Source organism: Oreochromis niloticus, linkage group LG6 (assembly GCF_001858045.2).
Source record: "Oreochromis niloticus isolate F11D_XX linkage group LG6, O_niloticus_UMD_NMBU, whole genome shotgun sequence".
NCBI classification, from domain to species: Eukaryota; Metazoa; Chordata; class Actinopteri; order Cichliformes; family Cichlidae; genus Oreochromis; species Oreochromis niloticus.
Window position 1 is genome coordinate 19611806 of NC_031971.2, and position 15348 is coordinate 19627153.

At 42.4% G+C, this 15348-nt stretch overlaps 3 protein-coding genes across 3 annotated transcripts; all 3 read left to right on the top strand.

Moving 5' to 3' along the window:
- The first annotated feature begins 2375 nt into the window (after window positions 1-2375).
- On the top strand, window positions 2376-3260 carry LOC109202643 (spore coat protein SP96-like). Its single transcript, XM_019360473.2, has 4 exons — window positions 2376-2477; window positions 2593-2666; window positions 2776-2844; window positions 2971-3260. Exons 2-4 carry the CDS (start codon window positions 2610-2612, stop codon window positions 3199-3201), a joined length of 357 nt encoding a protein of 118 aa, XP_019216018.1. The 5' UTR covers window positions 2376-2477; window positions 2593-2609; the 3' UTR covers window positions 3202-3260.
- Window positions 3261-8475: 5215 nt separating this feature from the next.
- LOC102079162 (spore coat protein SP65-like) lies at window positions 8476-9390 on the top strand. Its single transcript, XM_005458722.2, has 4 exons — window positions 8476-8541; window positions 8657-8730; window positions 8840-8908; window positions 9035-9390. The coding sequence occupies exons 2-4, from the start codon at window positions 8674-8676 to the stop codon at window positions 9293-9295; spliced, it is 387 nt and encodes a 128-aa protein (XP_005458779.1). The 5' UTR covers window positions 8476-8541; window positions 8657-8673; the 3' UTR covers window positions 9296-9390.
- A 497-nt stretch (window positions 9391-9887) lies between these two features.
- Window positions 9888-12071, top strand: LOC109202659 (uncharacterized). Its single transcript, XM_025907655.1, has 7 exons — window positions 9888-10004; window positions 10479-10585; window positions 10733-10795; window positions 10928-11141; window positions 11256-11331; window positions 11473-11745; window positions 11953-12071. The coding sequence occupies exons 1-6, from the start codon at window positions 9975-9977 to the stop codon at window positions 11622-11624; spliced, it is 642 nt and encodes a 213-aa protein (XP_025763440.1). The 5' UTR covers window positions 9888-9974; the 3' UTR covers window positions 11625-11745; window positions 11953-12071.
- The last annotated feature ends 3277 nt before the right edge of the window (window positions 12072-15348 follow it).

The window sequence follows — 15348 nt, forward strand, 5'->3', positions numbered from 1 at the left end:
GATCTGAGTTGAAAAGAGGCATCAGAGAAGCCAAGGCAGCGTACAAGAGAAGGATCGAAGACCACTTCAGCAACAACAACTCACAACAGGTATGGCAGGGAGTTCAGCACTTAACCAACTACAAACCTTGCAATACCACGTTGACTGAGGGTAACGCGGTGCTTGCGGAGGAGCTGAACCACTTCTTCGCACGCTTTGAGGCGAAGGGACCAGAGGCAGCAGCAGCAAAAACATCGGACAGCAGCAGCAGCCCAAGCCTCATAGTGCAGGAATATGAGGTGAGGTGCACACTGAGGGCAGTGAACCCCAGGAAGGCCGCTGGACCAGATGGGGTAACCACAAGGGTCCTAAAAGAGTGTGCAGACCAGCTGGCTGGGGTCTTCACTAAGATCTTCAACTCTTCACTGTCCTAGACCTGCATCCCGCCGTGCCTAAAGTCAGCCACAATTGTCCCACTGCCAAAGCGTACTAACATTAGCAGCCTCAACGACTACCGACCAGTTGCTCTAACACCTGTTATAATGAAGTGCTTCAAGAAACTGGTCCGACGTCACATCATGTCCTGCCTGCCACCCACACTCGACCCGCTCCAGTTCGCATACAGAGCTAACAGATCAACTGAAGATGCCATTGCTACAACGCTCCACACCACCATCTCTCAGCTGGAAGTGCAGGGCCGTTACGCCAGGCTGCTCTTTGTTGACTTTAGCTCTGCTTTCAATACGATACTCCCGGACAGACTAATAGTTAAACTGCTGGAAATCGGACTTCCTTCTACCACCTGCCGCTGGATCAGAGACTTCCTCTCAGACCGTGTTCAGAGAGTTAGAGTGGGGCCTCATCTTTCCTCAGCCCTCAGCCTTAACACCCGCTCTCCACAAGGCTGTGTACTAAGTCCTCTACCGTACATTCTGTACACACATGACTGTATCAGTACCCACCCAGACATCGCAGTCATTAAGTTTGCAGATGATGCCACCGTGGTGAGGCTCATCTCTGGGAGAGACGAGACAGCATACAGATCTGAGGTTCAGAGGCTGTCGGATTAGTATGCAGAAAACAACTTGGACCTCAATACCACCAACACAAAAGAGCAGGTACTCGACTTCAGAAGCAGGAAGTATGAGCTGCAGCCCATCAGCATCAACGGGGAGTGTGTGGGGAGGGTGTCCAGTTTCAAGTTCCTGGGTGTTCACATAGACACAGACCTCCAATGGAGCTCAAACACCTTGGCGGTTGCAAGTAAGGCAAGCCAGCCTCTCCATTTTCTGAAAATCCTGGGAAAAATGGACTGGAAGAGGGAGCTGCTGATTGTCTTCTACTGTTGCTCCACTGAAAGTGTGCTGAAATACTGCATCTGTGTATGGTTCTGTGCCATCAGTAACTGAATTTGAATAAGTTAAATTTGAATTTGAATTGCTCAGATTGAATCTGAATTGTAACTTGAATAAATGCTTTTGAAAACTGAATTTGAATTAGTCTAATTTGAAATTGAATTTATGGTTTGAAAATGATCGTCACTAAATTGAAATTGAATTTTATATTTTGAAAATGAATTCATTTGCTTTGAAACTGCATTTTATCCTTTAAAGATTTTGCTCTCAATAATTTCAGTTTCACTTCTCACCATTCAGTTTCAGTTCTACAATTCAATTTTTTGGAACTTACATCTGGTTCAAGCATAATCGAGCGCAGAGTAATCGAACTTCGTTTTACTAGCGGACTGCAAGTGGCAATCTACGGCATCTTGAGCTGGAGTAATTCTTCTGAAGACATTCATGATGTCGAATGACCAGTTGAGAAACTCTCAGGTTGGTAATAAATGTATTACATGTATAAGAACAAGCGTCATGTTAACACAGATTTGCACCAAATAGATTTTTTTTAAATAGAGAGACAACATTAAGAAATATCTGAGTTGTTCTTTGTACAAAGCATATTTCAAAATTGCACAGCATATTATAAAGAGGATGTACAAACAACTTTATTCTGTGCCAATTCATCATGTCTGATGCATAATAATTCATTATTTCCAAATAGCAATGAGCTTACAACCAAGTCTTGCATGGACAATGGACAGTAAGTCTGTGGGATAATCCCTTTAAACAGAAAAGATTTCACATTTTGCAGCTAAAAATCAAAACGTTTTAACAACTTCTCATTGGATATTCCTGGAAATTCATTGAAAATTAAATGTAATATTGAGACTACACAGGTTAAGTGTGACACATAAATTCAGACAACAGGTATCACATACATCAAACAACATGAGCCAGATGTGTCTCGGTTTATTTCCCAATGTGTTCCTTCATTTTGAAATATGAAGATGGAAGATCTCGTAATAACTGCAATGTCCCAACAGCACAGTATGCTAATAGGATTAAACACACTCCTGTAACTGTATAAAAGGAAAGCTCCTAATTCAGGACAACATTGTCATCTTTCAGACAGTCTGCTGAGGTTGTGAAGACCTGCCGGTAACTTATCATTCTTTCACTGTTTCTGTGCTTTCAGTATAATGTTGGTAGGATGATGAGTCTACTTTTGTTTTAGAATAGACACTCATCTGCATTACTGATATTTGTTCATCAGGTGAAATCCCTGAAACCATGATCAAGGTTGTGTTTCTGTTTGGATGCCTGCTGAGCCTGGCTCTGGCAAATCCTGTAAGTGTCTGAGTGTTGAAGACTGCATCAGTTTTGTCCCTTGTAGTGTAAGAGTGTATAATGTACTGTGATATTCAGTTAACACATTCAAAATATTTAATTTGTGTAGACTTTTGGACATTTTGGTCACTGGCACAGACATTCTGGCTCTCATGAGAACCATGGTGTCACTACTCGGGTGAGGATATTATCGGTCTTCCAGAGTTCAGCAATTGAGACACCTAACTGCGTGTTATTGTTACATTACTAAAGGATCATTCTCTGTACTGCAGATTTGATAGCAAAATATGTCATTTTCTTACAGGCAACAACTACAACCGCCGCTACTACTAGCACTGCTGGTGCTACTACAACCACTGCTGCTGGTGCTACAACTACAACCGCCGCTAGTACTAGCACTGCTGGTGCTACTACAACTGCTGCTGGAGCTACAACTACAACCGCAGCTACTACTACCACTGCTGCTGCTACCACCACTATCGATCCCAGGATCGCCCAGTTACTCCAGCTCCTCAATAGCCTCCTGAACCCATAGTCTGCTACTGCTGGAACTACCATTATACTTTAGCTTCTACTGATGCAAAATAAAAATAAAAAATCAACAATATATGAAAACCTGTGTTAATTGATCCAGCTCCTTTAAAATGGTTTGATCTACTGAGAACCAGAGAGTGACCTCACAGCCCATTGTTTGCCAGTGGTGCTAGTTTTAGTTATTACTCAAATGTACTCTTTATAAGGTTGGGGAAATGTGTAGTTAGCAGAGGCTGAAGAAGTCACTTGAATCAGTGATGAAACGTATCTCCCACTAGAGAGTAGTGATGCGCGAATCATGACCGAATCGTTCAGTACTCGAGAATCACTTTACTGACTCATGAATCATGATTCACAAGCGCAACTGACTCACTGACTCATCCCTGTTGCTGTTAGCAAACTAATTTCATTAGTAGAAATATATCTAGCTTATAATTCAAATTGTGAAGAAAAACACAACATCCAGTATCTTAACAAAAACATTTCTGCTCTCAACTGGAAGAAAAAACCCTAAGTAGAAGCTCACATCAAGACAATAGCTCCTCGGTTCACAGTAGCATTGCTCTGCTAACATGCTAACAGCACATTTGAGCTACTCACCCCCTCCCTTCCTGCGCTGAATCGTAGGGGAAGCAAATCACTCAGGACTCACTAACCCCCTCCCTCCTGTGCTGAATCGTAGTGTAAGCAAATCACTCAGGACTCACTAACCCCCTCCCTCCTGTGCTGAATCATAGAGCAAGCGAATCACTCGTGACTCGCTCACCCCCTCCCTCCTGGCTCGCAGCTACTTCTTCTTCTTCTTGGTTGGCAACCAATGTTAAGGCGCACTACCGCCCCCTGGCTCACAGCGCCAGTGGACATTTAGATGAGAAAATATATATTTGACACATGTAAGGAAAATACTAATAAAATAAAAATAAACAAAAGAAATGTTCCCTTTAGAAATTCTTTTGCTCTTTTTTGCTATATAAAATAGTTGTTTTCTTTAAGAATCACTCATCTTAGCAGTAGGATTTACATTAAAAGAGAAACAAATTAAGTTTGAGTGAAAATGTACATTTTTTGCACTCTCTGGTCAACTGACTCAGTGACTCAAATGACTCAAAAAACCCGATTCACTTTGGTGAGTGACTCATTAAAACTCGATTAAGTAAAAAGAATCAAATTTACCATCACTACTAGAGAGAGATAACTCTTCATTGTCATTATGGTAGTTATGGAATATAAAATTTTGTTAACTTACTGTGGATTTGGTTGCAGTGGAAAAACAGGAACTTCCCTGTCACTTATTTGTTTCAGTGTTAGGTAATTTCTGGCACTGAGGGTGGACAGTTTTATTAATAGGAAAAGCCGTAAAAAAAAAAAAACCCTCTTAAAAGTTGGAAATCTACATATTGATTCACATTTTCTACAGCTGTTCAGTGGGCTGGATTCAAGTCTTTACTGGGCCGATTCTGTGCCCCCACGCCTTATGTTTAACACCTCTGACTTAAAGCATGCAGCAAGACTAGAAATTTCTAGTGTGTTTAGACAATGATTACATAACATCCACGTCTTGCATGGACAATGGACAGTAAGTCTCTGGATCATCTGTCTAAGTACACTGTTTTTTTACACTAAATAAGAAAGAAAGAAAAAAATCCCCCAAATTCTTGAAAGCTAATTATGTGACTGTACATGTCATAAATTCTTTAGAAGCAGCCTGGAATTAATGAGCAGTGAAGGGAATACGGGCGTTACAAGTAACGGCGTTACTTTTTTCAGTAACGAGTAATCTAACTCGTTACAACGCTGTTACCGTTACTAACAAGGAAATGCGGTGCAGTCACGTTACTATTTTTCAACAAACAGACAGTTGAAGCTGTGTTTAGCTTACTGCATCTTATATCAGTTGCACGCAAGTAGCTGTAAGTAATCTGGGCACTACAGTCCCACGGACGACAATCACTTTCTGGCAGACAATCACTTTTTGGCACAACACCTGTAGCTAGGGGGCAAAACAATCACATGAGTGCTGCTGTTTGACTGAGGAAGAATAAAGTAGTAGTGGTAAGCCAATCACATGACCACTTCAAGATGACAAAGCAACAAGGTGATATATAACAGTTTTTAAATTGTGTTGATAGGCCACGTAAAACCAGAGTCGTGATAAACAATATATACACGGCGTTTTTTCCTCAATAGTTTCGTCACGTTTACTGTTTAAGGACAGCGCTAGCAAGCACTCTCTGCTTATGACCAAAAAATTAAAAAATGAAACAAAAAACAGCCCTTTGGTGTTGGTGGAAAAATGCACCATGTCGACCAATCAAAAAATGATATGGCAACATGACATTTGGTTGTTAAGGACGAGGGAGGAGTTTTAGGAGTGACAGTGAGAGAGGGAGAGAGAGAGAGAGAGAAAGAAAGACAGCAGAAAAAGAGAGAGAGGGAGTTTTGAGATGTGAGAGATTTGTAACGTTAAGCGTATGTGTAGTTAATGTGTTGTCTTGTGTACTTAGTGTGTAGTGTTGTGGATAGTTTTGTGTTGTGTGTCAGAACAATGAGGCGACTGGTGTCTCCCGGTATCAGTCCTGTGATGTTCTCCTTTATAGTGGACAGAAATTATTTTTTTGGAGTGGCACAAATAATTTGTGTGGCATCTTAATGAATGCGGAACATCTGAATGTTATGTAAATAGTTTGAAATGGTTATTAAAAAGAAGGTAAAAGGTAAATGGCTGCAAATACCTTTGTTTGCAAAACTGGTGCATATGATTTTAAAATTGACAATTTATATTTGCATTTAAAGTTATGAAATATGATTCAATTAACATGTTTGTGGTTGTTACAGTACAAAATCTAAATTTTTCTACTCTGATTTTATGTTTTTTGTTTGATTTTAGATCAATTGTGTTAATACAGTATTATGTCAAAATGAAAACATTCAGACACGCGAGGTGGAAGATTATTTGACATTGTATCACCTGCTGTATCTCATTTTTCACATACAACACCTTGCTCCAGTACCTAAGTTTGGGTTTCACCAAACATGACACTATGCATTATGTGAAACAGATACAGTCATATGGAAAACATTGACTTCAAGTTAGTGTTCTAAATGTGGTTCTACTAGCTGTCCAATCATGGAGTGTAGTTAATTTTTTATATTGTGCTTGTGCATTTTTTCTTAGTTTTTTTTAAAAATAAATCATAAAAATATAGTAGATGTAAGAGGTGTAAGCTGAACTCACTAATTCTCTCACAGAGCCCCCAAATCCCATAATTTGTAAAGCTGACCTGGCTCACACCTTAGTTCAGGGGTCGGCAACCCGCGGCTCTTTAGTCCTTATACTGCGGCTCCGCGTGGTTTGGGAAAATAGAAGAAGTCTTTAGCTGAAGTGCATTTTATTTGTGTTTAGTTCTTTTTTTAAAAACTTGTAGTTCTATATTGGAAGATTGTTGTGATTTTGAAATATAAAAATAAAATAATATTTTATTATTTTTTTCATCGCTCAAAATAAGCGTTACACTCGGGGAAGCCGGTGTACCCGCCGAAACGCCGTGCATTTATCGAGACTTTCAACCCCAGGTAGGCCAATTATGGATCTTCGGATCCACATAATGTCGGCAGCTGTTCTCCACCGTGAACTATGTTAAAAACAAACACCACTCACGCCTCACAGATGACAGCTTACAGGCCTGCATAAAGATGAAAGCCCCGATTTGCAGACGCTGTGAGCAGAGGTTCGGGACCAGAAGTCTCATTGTAAACATATCACGGCAGACCCGACGATGTTTGCATGAACATGCTTTTCAGCATCTCTTTATTGACCATTTTTCACACACGGTTGCTGTACGCATACAGCCAGCTGCAGCTTTTTAGCTCACAGCCCGACAACACAATAGCAGAGAGAGCACAGACTTTAAGGCGGCGAGGCGTGATTGCGGGTGCCGCTCAGGTGCGTCCAACTCCCATTCAGCGGCACTGCAGACCACGCCCCGCCACACACATTAACAAGGTAAAATAGATATTTAGGCAGAATTTTGCAAATATCTATTTTTTTTTTAGCGGCATAGTGCTTTTTTTCCAATTACTTTTTAAAAGGGTGGCTGCTCACAACAGTTTTTGTTTGCTACATGGATCATTTTAGTTCAGCTGGGTGTCTTTCCTTTTGTTATATTTCTTTAAGAGTTCAAAATGTGTTAATTACATAAATAAAATGTAATTTTCTCTGTAGCACTTCACGGATTTCATAAACAACACACCTTAGTTGCTCTGTGGATTCTTTTAAAAAGCAGTTAAACCTTTCTGTTCAAACAAGCCTATTGTTGATCTACGTATTTTATATTCTTTACATTATTTACATTTGATCTTTTACATTGTGTATAATGTCTATTGATTGTATTGTTTATTTTAATATTTGTGTACAGCGCTTTGTGACTGCCTGTCTGTGAAAAGCGCTTAATAAATAAACTTTACTTACTTACTTTAGTTGTTCACACAAAGCACAAAGGTAAAAAAACAATATATACAGTGTTATCTTCATTTTAGATTTCAAAAAGTATTTGCGGCTCCCAGTGTTTTCTTTTGCGTGGAAACCGGGTCCAAGTGGCTCTTTGGGTGTTAAAGGTTGCAGACCCCTGCCTTAGTTGATGTGGGAAGATGTCAGATATATATATGTATATAAATTTTCTCCTAGATAGATCTCAAAAATGAGTCTCCAAACACAGATTTAAACATTTGCACCAAATAGATTTTTTTAAATAGAGAGACAACATTAAGAAATATCTAACTGAGTTGTTCTTTGTACAAAGCATATTTCAAAATTGCACAGCATATTATAAAGAGGATGTACAAACAACTTTAAGCTGTGCCAATTCATCATGTCTGATGCATAATAATTCAGTATTTCCAAATAGCAATGAGCTTACAACCAAGTCTTGCATGGACAATGGACAGTAAGTCCGTGGGATAATCCCTTTAAACAGAAAAGATTTCACATTTTGCAGCTAAAAATCAAAACATTTTGACAACTTCTCACTGGATATTCCTGGAAATTCATTGAAAATTAAATGTAATATTGAGACTACACAGGTTAAGTGTGACACATAAATTCAGACAACAGCTATCACATACATCAAACAACATGAGCCAGATGTGTCTCAGTTTATTTCCCAATGTGTTCCTTCATTTTGAAATATGAAGATGGAAGATCTCGTAATAACTGCAATGTCCCAACAGCACAGTATGCTAATGGGATTAAACACACTCCTGTAACTGTATAAAAGGAAAGCTCCTAATTCAGGACAACATTGTCATCTTTCAGACAGTCTGCTGAGGTTGTGAAGACCTGCCGGTAACTTATCATTCTTTCACTGTTTCTGTGCTTTCAGTATAATGTTGGTAGGATGATGAGTCTACTTTTGTTTTAGAATAGACACTCATCTGCATTACTGATATTTGTTCATCAGGTGAAATCCCTGAAACCATGATCAAGGTTGTGTTTCTGTTTGGATGCCTGCTGAGCCTGGCTCTGGCAAATCCTGTAAGTGTCTGAGTGTTGAAGACTGCATCAGTTTTGTCCCTTGTAGTGTAAGAGTGTATAATGTACTGTGATATTTAGTTAACACATTCAAAATATTTAATTTGTGTAGACTTTTGGACATTTTGGTCACTGGCACAGACATTCTGGCTCTCATGAGAACCATGGTGTCACTACTCGGGTGAGGATATTATCTGTCTTCCAGAGTTCAGCAATTGAGACACCTAACTGCGTGTTATTGTTACATCACTAAAGGACCATTCTCTGTACTGCAAATTTGATAGCAAAATATGTCATTTTCTTACAGGCTACAACTACAACCGCCGCTACTACTAGCACTGCTGGTGCTACTACAACAGCTGCTACTACTACCACTGCTGGTGCTACAACTACAACCGCAGCTACTACTACCACTGCTGGAGCTACAACTACAACCGCAGCTACTACTACCACTGCTGGTGCTACAACTACAACCGGAGCTACTACTACCACTGCTGGAGCTACCACCACTATCGATCCTAGGATTGCCCAGATACTCCAGCTCCTCATTAGCCTCCTGCGCCCATAGTCTGCTACGGCACTTCCTGCTACTGCTGGAACTACCATTATGCTGTAGTTTCTACTGATACAAAAAAATAAAATAAAATCAGCAGTGTTTGAAAACCTGTGTTAATTGATCCAGCTTTTTTTAAAATGATTTGATCTATTGAGAACCTTGAGTCTGTTTGTCTGTGAGCAGCCTGAATCTCCTGCCAGACAGCAGGGTAAACACCTGATGTCCTGGGTGTGTACAATATATGGGCAGAAATCTGTGCCATCAGAAACTGAATTTGAATAAGTTAAATTTGAATTTGAATTGCTCAGATTGAATCTGAATTGTAACTTGAAAAAATGCTTTTGAAAACTGAATTTGAATTAGTCTAATTTGAAATTGAATTTATGGTTTGAAAATGATCATCACTAAATTCAAATTGAATTTTATATTTTGAAAATGAATTCATTTGCTTTGAAACTGCATTTTATCCTTCAAAAATTTAGCTCTCGAATAATTTCAGTTTCACTTCTCATCATTCAGTTTCAGTTCTACAATTCAATTTCAGTTCCAAAATTCAGTTTTTTGGAACTTACATCTGGTTCAAGCATAATCGAGCGCAGAGTAATCGAACTTCGTTTTACTAGCGGACCGCAAGTGGCAATCTACGGCATCTTGAGCTGGAGCTGGAGTAATTCTTCTGAAGACATTCGTGATGTCGAAAGACCAGTTGAGAAACTCTCAGGTTGGTAATAAATGTATTACATGTATAAGAACAAGCGTCATATTAACAAATAATACCCGTACAGTAACGTTTATGCTTGTTGTAGCTGTTAGCTAAAAACACTAATTTAGCATAAATTGCCCTGGGTTCAGCGTTGACAACCAAATGTGAAAGACTCATTTCAATAGAATTCCAAAGTTGTCATCTTGTAGCCTTCCAGAGTCCTCTACACTTGCAGAGGCCCCTACAGTAGGAAAACGTGCAAAAGAATGTCAAAACCATTGCTGTTTGGGTTTACTTACGTCTTACACAGCATCCCAACTCTTTAGCTTACTTAAAAACCTTAGCTACAGTGAATATTTAGTCTAACACTTATCACTGTCTGGATCATTACTGATCACCTCGGTGTGATATGATATATAACTCTTCTGTTACATAGTGTATGATTAATTACACAGTACTCTTAACATACTCCTCAATTGTTGTGTTTGACAGGCAGACAGTTCAGAAATTGTCAGGTCAACAACACACCTGCTAAATTTACTAACTTCTACATCTACCACTGTTCGGCCCAGTGTTCAGACTCACCAAGAGCCTCCCAGGTTTTGTGAAACTAGACACAAACAACACATGCACAGATTACCAAATAACTTTTGAATCATTTGACACGTGTTTTACTGTTGTACTATATTAATTAGTTAGCATAAAATGATGTGATGCATACTCTGAAAATTGTGTCATTCTAGCAGACAGGAAACGAGTCAGGAGAGAGGGAGAGATGGCCGACCAAGTATCCACGCAGAAATGACTAGGTTCCTTGTTGTATTTGTTCCTTTGTCAGACTTGTTGTTCCTTACACTTACTTATTTAAGTTCTCAATACCCATAACTTGTTAAGATGTACAATTCTATTATTTTATATCAACTTACAACATGTCTTCACAGGTCTTTTCCTGCTCTTTATGGAAACAAAGCAAAGCGCCGGTGCTTTCGAGGGCCTGCCAACCAATTCACACCAGTTAAAGAAATACAACTTAATTTTTATCTCTTACCCAAGTTTGTTCAGTCTACTCCAAAAGGCAGTGAAGAATTTGTCCATCTGCAAGCTGGTTTGGGACGTAGGTCAACACTGATACCTGACAACTACAGTCATGATGAGGTAAGGTACTGCTCCACATTGACAGGAAAATATATTTGTTGTAAGTTAACGATCAAAAAGTGTTTGTCTTTATTCAGAGTCAATTAATTTGGTAGTCGATGATTTATTTCAAAGGTATGTTCAAGACTCAAAGATCTGTATCCAAAACTGGAAAGTGTTTCTGGGGGCTGGCTGATTTACAAAGGAGCAGGTAGAAAAAACCTCTTAATGGCCATTCCAACTTTTGAATTGATAGTTATAGAAGAATTTGGATGATATCATGACCATGAATGCACTGCGATGTGTACTGCCACATTTTGAATAGTACTGAGTCATTCACTTTTCTCGACAGGTGGATGGGGTTCTCGGAAACTAAATATGGTGTCTCCTGAGGACAGTGAATATACTGGGTCACTGCTAAAGAATGCAAGTGCAGGGGGAAAGACTGTCCTATACATTCCTCCAATCCAGGAAGAGCTACACACTCAGCCGGTGCCCCCCTGACTCCAGCTCCTTCTCCAATATGCCAAAGGCGATGTGCCACTCATGTCAAACCAGCTACCCACTTCAACTCTTAGCACTGCATGTTGAAACATGTCAGCCTTCAGATACTAATGCACAGGAGGTGTGTACAGTCCCATTCCATGGATGAGTCTGGGAGATCACATTACACCTAGCTGTGTCCTATAAAACTACGTAATGACTGAAACGTGTTTTTGAAAATGTTTTTATCAGTCAGGAGCTCTATGTCCAATGTTGTGGATGTCACTACACTTGGTTGTGTTTCTGTAGGTAATTTATTAAATTTGTACTTGCTACTCTCCTTTATCAGACTTGTAATGAAGACCCAGAGGACGCACCACATCCCATACCACATAGAGAAGACGATCAACTTAACTCACATCTAAAGGTGAAGTTTGGTACCCCTTTAACCTTTATCTATTTGACTGTGCATGACAAAAACGGGAACATAAATATGATGCCATAAATTGAATGGGGAGAAAATTGCAATAAGTTTGATTAAAGTCTCCTACCGTAGCCAATTTGAAGAGGTTCATTATTAGAGGTTGGATTTATTCCTTATATTTAAAGTGGGTAGCCTATGTAAGCTGTATTTGTAATGAAAGTTGACAGATAAGCAACAATCAGAAGTATGCAATCACGTCACAATTCCATTCTTTTAAAGTTGCTGTTTTTTCCCCCTTTCTTTGCTTGTCTTGACAGCATGTGGAGGAAGATGTCATTATTTTGTCCTCAAATGCAAAGGTAATGTTGAGTGCAATGTGTTGAATGTCTGTCTTTGAGGCATTATTGACTCTATCGTTCATATTGTTTCCTGTTGCAAATTGTGTGCCCTGTCTGCGGTGAGACATTTCCTCAGAATGAGGTGGAGGCACATGCAAGCGAGTGTTGTGAGAGGTAATGCAGTCTTTTAATATGGCTTCCAACGTATGTTTGAGGATTTCCCTACAAGCCTTTTGCTTTCCACGTATTTATTTATGTTTTGATAGACAGCATTTTATGCTTTGTTACTGATTGTGCCATGTATGTTATACTTTGGTTTTGATCCTTATAGAAGTTTTTTTTGCATTAGGTTTTGTCATTGTTGCCATAACATCTTTTAATTGTTTAAGTCTTACAGAAGTACTTGCAACACGGTGAAGAAGTTCTCTTTTAAGCTTTTAAGTTTTAAAGGTATTGTTTTCTTTTTCCATGGCCTCTCCGAACTCCTCCCACACCCGAGTTTTTGCTTCAGCCACTGCCCGAGCCGCATTCCGCTTGGCCTGTCGATACCTGTCGGCTGCCTCCGGAGTCCCACAGGCTAACCAAGCCCGATAGGACTCCTTCTTCAGCCTGGTGGCTCCCTTCACCTCTGGTGTCCACCATTTGGTTCGGGATTACCACCACGGCAGGCACCAACCACCTTGCGGCCGCAGCTCAATGCAGCAGCTTCGGCGATGGAGACGCTGAACATGGTCCATACGGACTCAATGTCCCCAGTCTCCCTCGGAATGCTGTTGAAGCTCTGCCGGAGGTGTGCGTTGAAGATCTCGCGGACTGGGGCCTCTGCTAGACGTTCCCAGCACACCCTCACTACGCGTTTAGGTGCACCGGGTCTGTCCAGCGTCCTCCCCCGCCACCTGATCCAACTCACCACCAGGTGGTGATCAGTTGACAGCTCAGCCCCTCTCTTTACCCGAGTGTCCAGAACATATGGTCGCAGGTCTGGTGATATGATTACAAAATCGATCATCGACCTGTGGCCTAGAGCGTCCTGGTGCCACGTCCACTTATGGACACTCTTATGTTCGAACAAGGTGTTCGTTATGGCCTAACTGTGATTTACACAGAAGTCCAATAACAAAACACCGCTCGGATTCAGATCAGGGAGGCCGTTCCTCCCAATCACGCCCCTCCAGGTCTCGCTGTTGTTACCCACGTGAGCATTGAAGTCTCCCAGCAGGACAACAGAGTCTCCAGATGAGGCACCTTCCAGCAACCCCCCCAGGGACTCTAAGAAGGCTGGGTACTCTGAACTGCCACTCGGCGCATAAGCGCAGATGACAGTCAGGACCCATTCCCCGACCCTAAGGCGCAGGGAACAAACCCTCTCATCCACCGGGAAAAACCCCAACGTACCGGCAGCCAGCCGAGGGGATATTAGAATACCCACCCCAGCCCGCCGCCTCTCACCAGGGGCAACTCCAGACTGAGACAGAGTCCAGCCCCTCTCCAGGAGACTGGTTCCAGAGCCCAAGCCATGCGTAGAGGTGAGCCCGACTATATCTAGCCGGTACCTCTCAACCTCACGCACTAACTCAGGCTCCTTCCCCACCAGAGAGGTGACATTCCATGTCCCTATTGCCAGTCTTGGCAGCCGGGGATCAGTCCGCCAGGGCCTCCGCTCCTGGCCGCCGCCCAGCACACAATGCACCCGACCCCTATGGCGCCTCCTGCGGGTGGTGGGCCTGCGGGAGGATGGGCCCATGTCTCCTCTTCGGGCTGTGCCCAGCCGGGCCCCATGGACTAAGGCCCGGCCACCAGACGCTCGCCCTCGGGCACCCTCCCCGGGCCTGGCTCCAGGGCGGGGCCCCGGTATCCCTATCCCGGGCAGGGTAAACTGTTCCCTCGATATTCTCTTCATAAGGGTCTTCTGAATCGCTCTTTGTCTGGTCCCTCACCCAGGACCAATTTGCCATGGGAGACCCTACCAGGGGGCAAAAGCCCCCAGACAACATAGCCCCTGGGATCCCTGGGACACACAAACCCCTCCACCACGATAAGGTAGCGATTCACGGAGGAGCTGGTGGAGCGCTGCTGACGTCGACTGAGAAAATTGTCAGGCGGTGGAAGGAATACTTCGAGGACCTCCTTAATCCCACTGACACGTCTTCCGAGGAGGAAGCAGAGTCTGGGGATGAGGGGAATGACCCGCCAGTTTCCGGGGGCGAGGTCACTGAGGCAGTTAAACAACTCCTTGGTGGCAGAGCCCCTGGTGTTGATGAGGTCCGCCCCGAGTTCCTGAAGGCTCTGGATGTTGTAGGGCTGTCCTGGTTGACACGCCTCTACAATGTTGTGTGGAGATCAGGGGCAGTACCCCTGGATTGGCAGACCGGGGTGGTGGTCCCCATCTTTAAGAAGGGAGACCGGAGGGTGTGTTCCAACTACAGGGGGATCACACTCCTCAGCCTCCCTGGGAAAGTCTATGCCAGGGTGCTGGAAAGGAGAGTTCGTCCACTAGTCGAACCTCGGATACAGGAGGAACAATGCGGTTTTCGTCCTGGTCGCGGAACACTGGACCAGCTCTTTATCCTCTCAAGGATACTTGAGGGTGCATGGGAGTTTGCCCAACCAGTCTACATGTGTTTTGTGGACTTGGAGAAGGCATTCGACCGTGTCCCTCGGGGTGTCCTGTGGGAGGTGTTGCGGGAGTATGGGGTGTCTGGCCCATTGCTATGGGCCATTTGATCCCTATACAACCATTGCAAGAGTTTGGTTCGCATTGCCGGCAATAAGTCGGACTCGTTCCCGGTGGGTGATGGGCTCCGCCAGGGCTGCCCTTTGTCACCGGTTCTGTTCATAATTTTTATGGACAGGATTTCTAGGTGCAGCCAAGTGGCGGAGGGCTTTCGCTTTGGTGGCCTCAGAATCTCATCTCTGCTTTTTGCGGATGATGTGGTTCTGTTGGCTTCATCAGGTGAAGGCCTCCAGCTCGCACTGGAACGGT

Bases quoted from the DNA above. Each gene is read 5' to 3' on its own strand.
- LOC109202643 (XM_019360473.2), top strand. From the start codon at position 2,610: ATGATCAAGGTTGTGTTTCTGTTTGGATGCCTGCTGAGCCTGGCTCTG. The intron at 2,667-2,775 runs GTAAGTGTCTGA...TAATTTGTGTAG, and splicing joins GCCTGGCTCTGGCAAATCCT to ACTTTTGGACATTTTGGTCA. The intron at 2,845-2,970 runs GTGAGGATATTA...ATTTTCTTACAG, and splicing joins ACCATGGTGTCACTACTCGG to GCAACAACTACAACCGCCGC.
- LOC102079162 (XM_005458722.2), top strand. From the start codon at position 8,674: ATGATCAAGGTTGTGTTTCTGTTTGGATGCCTGCTGAGCCTGGCTCTG. The intron at 8,731-8,839 runs GTAAGTGTCTGA...TAATTTGTGTAG, and splicing joins GCCTGGCTCTGGCAAATCCT to ACTTTTGGACATTTTGGTCA. The intron at 8,909-9,034 runs GTGAGGATATTA...ATTTTCTTACAG, and splicing joins ACCATGGTGTCACTACTCGG to GCTACAACTACAACCGCCGC.
- LOC109202659 (XM_025907655.1), top strand. From the start codon at position 9,975: ATGTCGAAAGACCAGTTGAGAAACTCTCAG. The intron at 10,005-10,478 runs GTTGGTAATAAA...TGTGTTTGACAG, and splicing joins ACCAGTTGAGAAACTCTCAG to GCAGACAGTTCAGAAATTGT. The intron at 10,796-10,927 runs GTTCCTTGTTGT...ATGTCTTCACAG, and splicing joins ATCCACGCAGAAATGACTAG to GTCTTTTCCTGCTCTTTATG.